Below are 13,983 nucleotides of genomic sequence, written 5' to 3' on the forward strand. Positions count from 1 at the left end.
TTAAAAATGTCAACTATGATATATGTGAAAGTTGCTATTGTCTCCCTGAATTCTTTTTCTCAAAGGAAGTGTGTGAAAGTGTTAGTTGCTCAGTCGTGTCTGACTCTGTGACCCTATGGACTGTAGCCTGCCAGGCTCCTCTGTCCATAGAATTCTCCAGGCAAGTACACTGGAGTGGGTTGCCATTTCCTACACCAGGGAATCTTCCCAACCCAGGGATTGAATCGTGGTCTCCCACATTGCAGGCAGATTCTTTACCATCTAAGTCACCAGGGAAGCCCATTTTCTCAAAGAAAATAGATGGAAAAATATTAAAGAAACAAACACCAGAGGGCATTGTGGTAGCATTTAGAAAACAACGATAGTCCAAGACGTTTGAAGACAGTTAATGTATCTTAAAAAGTCACTTTTTTTTCCTTCTAAGAAGTGATGGTATTGCTTTTATTCAGGTTTTATTCACCCTGTTAACTGGCATTCTTAAAGATTTCTAATAATTGCAGGTCACAATATCCTTAAAAAAACACACCTGTGTATCTTACTATGTTAGAGAATGCAAACATTCACCTGGTGGATTTTTTGTTTCATATTTTTCTTCTGGAGGGGTTAAGTTCCATTTCAGTTTTGTTTCAGCGGCTTTGTGCCCTAGAAATACTATAACTTGTATTGCCCCTAGTATTTAAAAAAGTAACATATTAGGGAATTTTCTGGTGGTTGGTTCAATGATTAGGACATGGAGCTCTCACTGCTGGTTAGATCCCACAAGCCAAGAGGCACAGCCAAAAAAAAAACTGGTAACATTTTGGAGAGGGATGAATTGAGAGTTTGGGGCTAGCAGATGCAAACTATTATATGTAGAATGGATAAACAACAAGGTCCTATTGTATAACACAGGTAAATAGATTCAATATCTTATAATAAACCATAATGAAAAAGAAAAAAATTTTAAAGTAACATTTAAAAAGTAACAGATGACAATTAGAGCCGTCAAGAAAACCATACCTTTGTCAGTAGTTTGCAGATTATTTTTTATGTCTCTGAAGTGCAGTTTTTAAATGGAAGTTTTCCTGCATATTAGCAAATGAATTATTGTTGCATGATTTTTACTGTTTCTGGAGTATTCTGTAAAAACTCAGCGTTATTTCTTACTTTAAGAGAGAGCTATTTGGGTAACTTAGACTTTAGATGTACATTTTGGAGAATTATACTATTTAAATTCACTAGGAATTTCTGGGGACCTGGATGAGAAAAAAGGCCTTTACTGCTAAAGGAATGATAATGGTTAACCCTTAAACCCCATACATATCACCCTGAGTTTTCACTGATTTCATAAATGTTCCCAGCAGCTTTGTTAAGAATAATGAGACTTTTTTCGTTTTTCAAATCAGAGAAGCAGCTGTGGAAAAATAGAAGACTGATAGAGGCAGGGATGGTGAGCAGGAGTGTTTGGAGAGAGAGAGGGAAACTACTGCCTCACAGCTTAGTTAATTGTTATTAACCTAGTTATTAATTTTACTAATTAACTTTATTAGTTAATAGTTTTAACTAATTAATATTACTAATTAAAAATAATATTCATAATGGCTATTCTAAATTATTAGGGTTAGATTTGCGTTTCTTTATATAGGAAAAAAAGAGGGGTATAGAAATGTTTTGGAAAAACTTCATTCAAAAGGTCTAATACGAACTATTCGGAGACTTGTTGAAGGAGGAAACAGACAGAATGGGCTCCATCTTGAAAGCAGGACTCCATCTTGGGCTGGACTGTGGACTTTGAGCTTTGTGCCCAGTATCTATGGAAACGACATATCAACTGGAAAACCAGACCGCCTGGGTAGAAGAGCCCAGGGCTCGTACCTAGACTCTCCATTGCCTAAAAAAATACCCTAATTATCTGTGTAACCAAATAGAATGATGAATTCTATTATGCTTATTGGGGTATGACCACAGGCCTATTGATAATTGTCCACTGTTAACTACCTAGGCTTAAGGCATCTGAATCACGGGTTAACTTTGTATCTTTCTTTTCCTTTGTTCAGACTAGTTTCAGGGAATTTGGGGAGGTAGGTTTGGGCGGGTACACTTAGGGTATTAAGGTTTTCACAAAAACTGGTCAGGGTCCTTGGCTAAGAGGAGACTCTGCCTTGGGCCCGCCAGTGTAATAAACTGCACTCTGCTATCTGCATTGTCCTTCTGAGTGAGTTTGTTTCCTGGAATGTGTGGCTACAACATTGTGAGGATAAATTTTGGTATCAGACAACATGTATCCATTGAGTATTTCTAATAGAAGGGTAGATTCAAGGATTGTTCTACCTTTAAGGAGTTTACCAACATAGACTTGAAAATAACAATGAAAGAAGCTGCATGCGGTAAGATTTCACTAAAGACACTAAGAGCCAAAGGAGATCAGGGAATAAATACAGCTTTCATGGCTTCCAAGATCTGAGATGAGGTGGGTCTCAAGCTAAATTTAGGAAGGACTGAGGAAGCCAGGGAGAGGAGGGCAGGGCATGATGAGCAAGAACAGAACTAGTGTAGGGAATAGCATGAGAAAGGCTAACCACACATGGGGTGCGTCCTATCCCCCACAATGCTGACAAAGGGAGTCTTTACAGATGGATTAACTGGCTTCTATTTCTAATGAAAGAGAATTTAAATAGAAATGTAAGTTTCTACTTTGAGATATTACTACCTTCCTCAGTCAAAACTTCAGAGAAGTTTATCTTCTCTCAGAGTTCAGTGTGGTAAACGTTAAAAAAAACAAAAAAACCCCCAAACTGGTAGATTTCAGAAATTATGCTAAACTGAGAAATAGTCTTTGTTACTCTGATCTGAATTATTTTCTATCTTATTCCTAAACTGTCCATTGTAAACTCTGTATAATAAAATCTGTATAATAGTTTGAAAACTCTCATTTTGCTTTTCATATAAATCTTATTGTCTATTATGTCTTGCAACTATTAATAGCTTTATTTACATTTATAATAAGTACATTGTTCTTTGTCGTTTCTAGTTGAATATAGAAAATAGATTAATACAAATTATTAATAGATTATTTAGTACAAATTTAGTAAATAGATGTTCACATTGTACATTGTGATAATTATGAAAGAAAAAAGGGACTTATTTAATAAAAATGGAAATTAGAGAGTATAAATATATCTTCTTTTAAAAAATCTTTACATGTATATATATACACTCATGTATATAGTCTCTGATATCCCACTACTTGTGATTATAGTTCACAGTGGTGAAGTGGAGCTAAGAGAAATTAACAGGTATTAAAATTATTTAGCAGCGAATTAAGGAAGAGTAGCTTGTTACTTATTGTAAATTGTGTTACATATATGATGTACGTTTTAAAGATATGTGTATCTTATTACAGTCTACATATCCATAATTTTTCTCTGGTAAAAAGCTTTTTATTATGGAAAAATTTAAACATATACAACAGTAGAGAGAGCAGTATAATGAAACGCCGTATATTTATCACCCCACCTAAAAAATTATAAACATGTAGACAATCTAGTTTTATTTATGACCCCTTTATTCCCCACTTCCAGCTCTCCAGAACTAGTTTTAAACAATGCCCAAACATCATATGACTGTTCATAAACATATCAACTATCATAGTTATTTAACATAGGAGATATTGATATATTTTATAGATACAAATGCTATAGTCTTTGTTGCTATTTAATATTGAGTGTTAACTGTAAATATCTGTTTAAAGTTATGGCTATTATTATTCATCATATCAGGTAATGGATTAACCAGACAGGTTCAGATTTAGTCAGCTAGTTTTCCAAATTGTTCCTGGTGTTGTCAAAAGAGCAGGACTGTCCGAATGCTGTTAATAATAATAAAACAACAATCAGTATAATTTTCATGGTAAATTTCACCAAAACCCACAAATAATTTTGTTTGTTTCAAGATTCAGTTTAATATTTCTGTACAGATACCTACTTCGCTAAGCCTAACTTCTTTTATGTTGTCACCCACTTCCATTCATGACATTACTAATATTTCATATGGTGTTAGTAAGCTGGGGGAAAATTGGGGACCCTCACTTGACTCTGGGCAAAGTTCCTGTTGCTCACTGATGTTATAGAGAAGTAGAGCAGTCCACTACAGCGCGACTGTAGCTTGATTTTCATCTTGGGCTAACTGTTTTTGGCTCTCCTGTAGCTTAGAGAAAATTGAGCATCAAAAAAAAAGAGTGGTTGATGTGTTGGAATGTTGCTTTTGGAGAACTCAGACTTCTACTCCTTTAGAAATGTAGAAGCTTCTCCTGGGCCTTACTGTTGGACCTGTGAAATCCCAGGCATCAGCAGGTTGCCAGCATACATACTGTTTTCACCCAGGACCTGGAGCTACATCTTCCGATGGAAGAACTTCTGTGGCCTTTCTGCACCATAAGTCAGGGTCATTGCACCTTAAGAGGCCAACTGGGTGTTGTGTTCCCTCCACTTTCTTGCTACTATGCAGTTGGTATGGCAGGAGGATATAACCTCAATTGTACTTCCTGTTCCTGTATAGTCAGCGTCCCTGGGGAGGCCCATCCTCTGCCTTCTCTTTTGCCATCTTTCTAGCTGTGTGGACAGTTAGCTGGTTTTCTTGGTGAGCCAGGGGGAAGCAGGAGACCTCATTCACGTGGTCTACCCCTCGGCCTCCATTTTACCACTGATTATCAGGCCTACATGGTATAGTGTGGGAGTCTTGCCCAGGTATTGGTAAAGTAGTGCAGCATTTTCTGTTTGACTGCTACTTAGTAGTCCTTGTGGATATATTTCATAACTGAGAAAAACAGTGCTGGAGGAGCTATGAATGCCAGTAAGGCTCTAAACTGAAAGTGAAAGTTGCTCAGTCGTGTCCGACTCTTTGCAGCCCCATGGACTGTAGCCTTCCAGGCTCCTCTGTCCATGGAATTCTCCAGGCCACAATACTGGAGTGGATAACTGTTCTCTTCTCCAGGGGATCTTCCCAACCCAGGGATCAAACCCAGGTCTTCCACTTTGCAGGCAGATTCTTTACCATCTGAGTCACTAGAGAAGCCCAGTAAGGCCCTAAATCCTAATCCAACTCCTAATGTGATGAATACTACTTACAGGGTTATTAAGATTGTACAAGATATTGTGGGGCTTACACACTAAGTTACTCCATGTAGCTTAAAGAATAATGCTTATTTTTCCTTTTTTTTTTTCTCTAGAAAATCTTCACTTTGCAATAGCTAGGAAGTAAAGTAACTTTATATCTGTATGGATTAGTTTCAGGTTAGCTCCTAACCACTGTTAGGATCCCAGAAAAAGACTGAGTGAAGTCAAGAGATTAGGAAAAGTGTGGACAGGGAGAGACCCTATGAAAAGGAAGGAAGGAGAGCCCAGGAAGAGCAGGGAGTGGGGAAGGACTCATGAGAAGGAGCAGAATGCATAGTCATAAACAGAACTCAAGGATTGCTGGGGAGGTGGCTCAGACAGAGCCCACACATTCCACCCCTGTGCTTTTGTCATTCGCTGGACTTCTACTCATGGATTTCTTTTGCAGAAAGAGCTCTGCAACTTTAAAATAGAGGTCTAAAAGCAAGGGCTATGACACATAGTTATGGTCATTGTTAGTACCCACAGATAATTAGAAACATTTGGAAAAAGAACTACCTCTACCTAACTCTTAAAGCACCACCATGTGTGCGATGTTACAACTCCATTGTTGGCACGATTTTCTGGCAGAGTCTACTGCCTCCTGGAAGAGCAGAGGCCTCTGCCAACCTGTAAAACTTGTCTGAACTTGATGTCTCTCTCAATGGGCTTGCCATTACTCTTGATACAGAAGATGTCTTATGTGGCCAATTCAGTATAGCTCAGGAGTGTCCAGGTCTCTGCCTTTAACGTAGTTTGATGTATTTCTTATAGGATTCTGGATTCAGATCTCCATCCATTGGCTCCTTCTGTGAGTGTTTTCCAGGACTGGACAGCTGTATGTCCAACGTGAAGGCCTCAGGGTAGACATATATACATTTTGACCCGCTTGATATTGAGTGACATGCTTGGTAACTGAACTGTAGGGAACTTGGCCATCCAGGTGCTCAAGCTGCTCTGTGATCTTGGGAATTTCTTCTTGCCTCATTTCAGTCAGATAAGCACAGCTTATGTAGACTTTTTACTTTTCCTCCATCAGCTGAGTTTTTGGAGGGAACTCAAATCTCTCATAGTCTTGATCATACCACTGCTTGTAGATATAGGTCTCCCTATCATCCTCTGCCATCCGGGCATCAGAATTCATGCCCCCACCAAGGCCTAGTTTCCTGACAGAACTTTCTAGACCTTTACTTTGCTGTGAATGTATGAAAAGCTACATGTCCTCACATTTGCCTACTAGGAACAGCTCCAAGAGGTCTGATGTGATTTCATCCAGGTACTGTCTGCATTGAGTGCACTTAAGAGGGTTGGTCTTGGAGGACACCACTGTTTTAGTTTGAGCTGTTCTTTCTTTTTCTCAGTTGGGTCTTTGGATGTAGTTTTGCATCTCTTCTCCTCTCTGCTGGCACTTTAATCTTGGACTTCCAGTTTCCAGAATTTTTTATCCTTATCTGTGTAATGAGAAACTTGTGATTTTACTCTTTCAGGTTATTTTTCTTCACGTCTCTGGCAGCTAGAATCTTTGGGCTGTCTTCTGTGTTTCTTTCCATATTTCTTATCTCCTTTATCCATTTCAGCCTGAACTTTTGGTTCTGTGTGGCTCCTCCTTAGATTTCTGTTTAGGTATTGGTTCTTTACTTGACTTCTATATCTCTTCCTCTCTTTGTTCTTCCATTCCCAAGTGTGTTTATGGGTTTTACTCTTTCTGGTTCTTCTGCAGCAAGTGGTCTAGCAACTGGTTCTCTGGATGTGACTTTATGTTTTTTTTCCTCTTGGTTCTTTTCCTCTTCATTGACAAAATTGTCCAATTTTGATCTTTCAGTTTCTTCCTCGGGTCTCCTTGTGAAACAAGATGTGACGGTGGTCTGCCCGGTAGTTTGCCTTATAATCCCGGGTGGGCCTAAACTTCATTTCTCATCAGACTGGCTTTTTCTAGGCATACAAAGTTTAGAAACAAGTTTGGGGAACTCATTTTTCTTTGCTGTCCTCAGTCTGCAGTTTTTACCACTTGTTTTCTAGACATCCATTCACTTCCCAACTGAAAGCCTGACCTCTGTTCTCCAAGGACAGATCTTTATATAGAAAGGATTTGATTTTAGCCAGGTAGCCCTTCACTGATAATTCTTCTTTATGTAATTTATGTAATGTTACATAACTGCTTTTTTTTCTGTTTGCAGAAGTCCATGCAAGAGATTCAGTTTCTTCTTCACACATTCCTTTCCTTTTAAGCTATCTGAAAACACAGGGAGTCTGCTCTCAAACTGCAAGGAAAATCATCTTCACCTCACTCAGCAGGGATGATTTCCTTTCTTTTTATTGAAGTTCCTTTTGATATCTTGCAGTGAACACATTTGCAAATTAGGAAGTTCATGTAGTAGAGATATTTTCTCAGGTTTCTTCCCCAGGAAATATCCTGGGTCTTCACACTGTGGATCTATTTTCTTCTTTTGCAACATTTATTCTCTGCTTCAGATTCCTGTCATTTAACTGTATGCTTTTCCCCTGCCTCTCTTGTGATATATTTTCTTTTTTTGCCTTTTTGCATTTTCTCTATTTAATACTGTTCCTGGTGTTTTGTCCTTTGCTCCTGTTGACCAATGCTGTGGTTATTTTAACCAAAATCATTGATCCTAGTCTTACTCCCCAGTTACTAGGGATCCCATAATTGGGACACTTTTATAAATCAGCTCTTAGGGTCTGTGCCAAGAGAGCACAATGTAGCTGAAATTGTAGACTTGAATTACTTACTGGATACCCATGACAAACCTAGAAAATGAGAGAGTTGGGACATCCTTGACATATTGGACATCTGCCCCCCACTGCTCACATTTTCATGGTTTTCATTTGAATCTGATAATGAAGGGCCTGGAGTGGGCCTTCTGTGTCAATTGCAGACCACAGTGATTCCAGATCCAGAGCAATAATGTACCAAAGGAACCTAACATTATAATCTAGAAATCACTCTTTCTCCAGAGTAGCCCCAATTGAGTTAAAAATTGTTTATGAAGGGGAAAATGTGTGTCAGTTTATACCATCACTCTATTTTGGAACAATGTATGGAAATCAACTCTGAATATTCATTGGAAGGACTGATGCTGAAGCTGAAGCTCCAATACTTTGGCCATCTGATGTGAAGAGCTGACTCATTGGATAAGACCCTGATGCTGGGAAAGATTGAGGGCAGGAAGAGAAGTGGGCGACAGAGGATGAGATGGTTAGATGGCATCACTGACTCAGTGGACATAACTTTGAGCAAAGAGAGAGTGAGTTAGTGAAAGAGAGAGAAGATAGTGAGAGACAGTGAAAGACTGTCTGGGAGATAGTGAAAGACAAGGGAAGCCTAGTGTGGTGCAGTCCATGGAGTTGCAAAGAACCAGACATGACTTAATATACTCCATGATATTATGGAGATAGAGTAGGAAGTTTTCTTTTTTCCATATGGCCACTATTTAAACTTTTAAGGGTTTTGAGTACTTCTGATAATGTGGAAAGTGTCAGAAAAGACAAACTGGTTAGTTTTCAACATCAAATGAAATAGAATCTTTGTAAAGATTTTTCAGACTGCTCACTCATTTGGTAATTTACCTTTTTCCTTGGTACATTAGGTCAAATGCCTCATTGACTTTGTCAAAAGGTAGGGTATGGGACACCAATGCATCCAAATCCAATTTCTTATTCTTGTAGTCAGCAGCCAGCTTTGGAACAGAAGTGACACCTTTCCAACCTGTAATTGCCCAAAATGTCAAATAAACACATGGGTCTTGACGTGAAGGGATAGTTTAACCAGCGTTAGTCAAATGAATGAAATTTTTAGGTCAGATATGGGTTGTTCCAAATAGATTATCTCCCTGACGTCTTTAATTTTTTTTTTTTTGTATTTTTAATCTATTAAATTTTTTCTTCAAGAGAAAAATTCAAGATTATTTTCTATTTCTAGATAAAGAATTATCTCTTTGATCCAAGTCTACCTTTTGTTCCCCTATATTGGTCTATTTTAATGTAAATTGGATTTCAATTTGCAAATTATAGTTATCCTTCTATAAAAATTCTGTTTACTTTCAAGTAACCAATAGAATAAATAGCTTTCATGTAGTCTTCAGATATGTCCTAGGCACTCAATATTTAAAAAAATATTTTTTCTTTCCTTTCAGTAACCTACATTATGATAATTTGAGTACTACTAGGAGAAGGCAATGGCACCCCACTCCAGTACTCTTGCCTGGAAAATCCCATGGATGGAGGAGCTTGGTAGGCTGCAGTCCATGGGATCACTAAGAGTCGGACACGACTGAGCGACTTCACTTTCACTTTTCACTTTCATGAGCTGGAGAAGGAAATGGCAACCCACTCCAGTGTTCTTGCCTGGAGAATCCCAGGGATGGGGGAGCCTGGTGGGCTGCCGTCTATGGGGTCGCACAGAGTCGGACACGACTGAAGTGACTTAGCAGCAGCATGAAGAAAAAAGAAAGCAAAAACTGACCGCCAAAGCATGTTCCAGTTAGAGTACGGCCCATTAATAGCTCCATTGCGGAAACATTCAGTCCATTGTCACCAACGTTTACTCCAATGATAGTGCACACTCCCCAGCCTACTGTTACACTGTCCAGGGCTGCTCTCTGGAACGTCAAACAAAAAAAGTTTGGCTGAGCAGGTAGAAAAGTAGAACATGAACTGCAATGTGAGTGTGCTCAATGCTTCAGGGAAAATTTACACAATTCTGCATTATGACCTTATGGTCATAATATAGATTGAGACTTGAGTCACTTATGTTGTGTTTCAGATCGCACATCCAATAAAATTTTGAACATCATCAAAAAGGATATTTAAATGAAACAAAACATATTTTACTCTGTTTAATACCACAGTTATGCTGAACCTATAGTGTATTTCATTGTATGTCAAGAAAAATACACACACATGAAGTTAAGGAACCATCTATAGATGATATTGTAAACTTGAATCAACAAGTTTTTGACCATCTACAATGGAATATGCAAAGATATTTGTAATTCCAGAGGCTTAGGATCCAAATTAAGTAATGAAGAGAGAGTGAATAAGTAAATATGAGGCATATACTGTGAACTTAATAGATCTCAACGTAGAGATAAATGAAAAGAAATGCTATTTCAAACAGAAGACAAAACAGTTAAACAGAAATGACAGTGGCTGCTGCTCATTAAACATTTCATCTACTTCCCTATAGTTTTTAGCTCTCCTGCAGTTACATAGAGTCACGTGACTAGTTCTGAGCTACAGGGCAGAGTGATGTGTGCCATTTCCCGCCCAAAGTGGAAAAGCCAGTGGGCAACCTGCCAGCTATCCCTTCTGCTCTGACAACCAAGAGAAACTTGTGTTGAGATTGTAAAGCCAAAAATTAGAACTTCCTTCATTGCTAAGTCACCACATGGAAAATGGGCCCAGAGGATTTGCACTGATCTTTGCATAAGAGAAGAAAAAATATCATTATCTTAACCCACTGCAGGTTTGAAGTTAATATGAAATGCCAAGATTGAAAACATAAATAAGTTTAAGAAAAATATAAACTTGTGGATGGCCATTCCACATAGAAGCCGTGTGGTATAGTTGAACATCTGAAACTCTTTTGAGACTAATGTTATATAAGAAAAGTATAATTTACCCCATATCCTTTGCCATGTATGCTCAGTCACTTCAGTCATGTCCAACTCTCTGCGACCCCATGGACCATGGCCCACCAAGGCTCCTCTGTCCGTGGGATTCTCTAGGCAAGAATACTGGAGTGGGTTGCCATTTCCTTCAGTGATAAAGTATGAAGTGAGTGAAGTGAGTGAAGTGAAGTTGCTCAGTTGTGTCAGACTCTTTGTGACATGGACTGTAGCCTACCAGGCTCCTCCATCTGTGGGATTTTCCAGGTAAGAGTATTGGAGTGGGTTGCCATTTTCTTCTCCTTTGCCATAGTACGTGGTCAACTTGATTCTCACTTGTCGAGGTGACTTTACAAAAGTTCCAATAGAAATACTGTTTTTCATCACTGATCGCTATATGAAAGAAGCATTCTGAAGTACAGTATATTCTCTCCCTCTTCTCTTGCTGTCTCTGTCTGTCTTACTAGGGATGGAAAATGACTTAGAACTTTTAGAATGTGTTTTGAAATCTTTATTTGAATCTGTGTTTATTTATAGTTTTGAAAATTTCTAACATTTCTAAATAGCAACTCTTTTACTTTCTACACTTCTTTTATGGCAGAAGCATTTTTGTTTAATGAATGTTGTACAGAGGGACCCACAGAGAGAGGAAAACAACATTGGCATTGCTTGTTACCTTAAGGGAGCTACTTAGATTATTCCCATTTTGGGTTTGGCAGTGCCATGTGGCTTAGGGATCTTAGTTTGCCGGCCAGGGATTGAACCTGTGCCCTCTGCAGTGAAAGCGTGGAGTCTTAACCACTGGACCGCCAAGGAACCCTCCTCTTTATTTTTAAATTTAATGTCTTTCCTATTGCCCTTTTCTACATTTCTGAGCTTTTCTCCAAGCAGGGAATTGACCTCCATAAATATGACTTAGTTAAATAGGTATTATACGCAAATACATGGTTTTATTTAGTAGCTTCTGATAACTTTTGATGATAATTATTTTTAATTATCAAAGTCTTATAAAACTGTCCATTATTGTAAATTTCTAATTGTTTTGTTGGGTTTCTTAGGCTGCTTTAGAGCATTAGAAGTCATCAGAATCAAGTTCATACCCATTACTGGAATCTCTTCCACAACCTAGAAATTTAGCTTTCCTTTCCCTTGGTGTTAGGTTAGGCAGTTCATTTTTTGTGGTTAAATAAACCCATCTTTTTTTATTTGGATTCTCTAGTGTGATTCTGTTCCATAATTTAAAATGCATTTCTTGGTATAATAAATAAGATAATATTGGAACCTGAAAAATTTAGATCAGTGGTTCTCAGCTTGAGAAACTTGTAAAAAATATTAGTACCTGGGTCCCCAGTGCATGAGAATATCCTAGGTATGGGTCTATTCATTGACAGTGAAAAACAACTCCCCATATACTTCTAAAGTATAGCCAGTTTTGAGAATCTCTGTACTAGAAAAATAAGGTTAAATGGGCTGAATTTCAGTGTTTGTGAAGCATGTGAGCTGTGGGAAGTGGAGGAATGGATGTGGCACATTGCAGTCCTCAGGCTTCAAGGACAATTATAAAAGTAGGGCCTGAAGCGTTGGATGCGGAGGAGCAGTGCAGGGCAAGGAACCCTCCCTGCATGAATTTCAGTAATAGCTAGCATTTATTGAGTCCTTCCCAGGTGGTGCAGTGGTAAAGAATCCATCTGCCAATTCAGAGGACACGGGTCGGGAAGATCTCCTAGAAGAGGAGATGGCAACCCACTCCAGTGTCCTTGCCTAGGAAATCCCATGGACAGAGGAGCCTGGTGGGCTACAGTCTGTGGGGTCACAAAGAGTCAGACAGAACTGAGCAACGAGCACATGCATGCATACACTTATTACCGGCCAGATCCTTTCTTAAGCATGCTATTTGCAGTGAAACCATTCTGAGAGGAAAGGCCCAGGAAGGGCAGCCTATTGCTCTCAGCAGCTCTTCCCAGTTTCCATTCTCTCATGGGGAAGACATGTCAGGTGAGAAGTGAGGAGAGGAATCAGCAAAGCCTGCTCCTGGGAGACTGAAGTACAGAACTGCATTCTTTACAGCCTCCCAGTGCCCAGTAGTGTCTGCCTCTTTGCGACCCCTGGTATTCAGATGGTAAAGAATCCGCCTGCAGTGTGGAGACCCAGGTTCCATCCCTGGGTCGGGAAGATCCCCTGGAGAAGGAAATGGGAACCCACTCCAGTATTCTTGCCTGGGAAATCCCATGGACAGAGGCGGCTGGTGGCCTACAGTCCATGGGGTCACAAAGAGTCAGACACGACTGAGTGACTAACACACACACACTTTGTGACCCTGTTGACTCTGGCCCACCAGGCGGCTCTGTCCATGGGATTTCCCAGGCAAGGATACTGGAGTGGGTTGCCATTTCCTTCTCCGGGGATTAAACCCTCATCTCTTGTGTCTCCTGAATTGGTAGGTGGGTTCTTTACCACTAGTGCCACCTGGAAAGCCTCTCTGTAGAGGAGAGTTTTAGGAGCCAGGCTGAGTGAAGGTGTAAATAAAAAGGAATAGTGTCATAACTATTAATACTTCACAGTTCTCACTAATGGAATAAGACTCCATAGGCAGAAAATTTAGTTGATGATTTCTCTAGTCATCTTGTTAAAAAAACAAAACAAAACTCTTCCTAATGGTGTCTTTGAGCAACTATGCATCAGGCGAGTATCTGCAGAAGACTAAGGCTACACACTCTGGAGGCTAACTAATCCCTTCGTTGGCTGGTGGCGCTTTATCCCATCTTTTGGAGCAGAACAGACAGGACTAGAGGTGTGCATCTGCAATCATGCTCAGGACCCTGCACTTAGAAGGGCCCTCCTTTCCTGTCCTGAGAGGAGAAGAAATCTGAATGAATCAAAATTGTAGTGTTTAGGAAAAATGGATTTAGATTTAATTTTGCAGCTTGTTGATTTTTTAATTGAAAATTTCACACATAATTTGGACTTAATTCAGCAGCCCATTTATTTAGATCTGATGGACAGAACTGGCTTGTTTGCAGGTTGCTAACCTCTCCTGGCTGTACTTTAGTGTGAGAGTGGATACCTTTGGCTGTTAGGAGGGACACCAGTCACCCTCTCTATTCCCTCTTCTAGGACTGCCTTTTCTTTTTCCCTCACTTCTCATAGGCACAATTCTTTTATAAAGTTTTAATTTCTAAGTTTTCTGTTAATGTTTTTTGCTGAATTTCATGTGAAAGAATAAGAAA

General features: G+C 39.3%; 1 protein-coding gene across 3 annotated transcripts in view; it reads right to left on the bottom strand.

The window, feature by feature from the left end:
• Nucleotides 1-3,396: 3,396 nt before the first annotated feature.
• The window catches only part of ADH4 (alcohol dehydrogenase 4 (class II), pi polypeptide), a 36,033-nt gene continuing 25,446 nt past the window's right edge, over nt 3,397-13,983 (bottom strand). For 2 of the 3 annotated variants that reach the window (XM_020901642.2, XM_020901639.2), the window contains 3 exons: nt 9,613-9,748; nt 8,718-8,856; nt 3,524-3,847 (listed from right to left, as the gene is read on the bottom strand). In XM_020901642.2, the coding sequence (XP_020757301.2) occupies nt 3,823-3,847; nt 8,718-8,856; nt 9,613-9,748 (300 nt within the window). In that variant the 3' untranslated portion in view covers nt 3,524-3,822. Of the gene's footprint in view, nt 3,848-8,717; nt 8,857-9,612; nt 9,749-13,983 lie in introns of all 3 variants that reach the window. The other variant, XM_020901640.2, reaches the window with a different exon arrangement.

The sequence above is a fragment of the Odocoileus virginianus genome, chromosome 21, assembly GCF_023699985.2.
Source record: "Odocoileus virginianus isolate 20LAN1187 ecotype Illinois chromosome 21, Ovbor_1.2, whole genome shotgun sequence".
Lineage (NCBI taxonomy): Eukaryota > Metazoa > Chordata > Mammalia > Artiodactyla > Cervidae > Odocoileus > Odocoileus virginianus.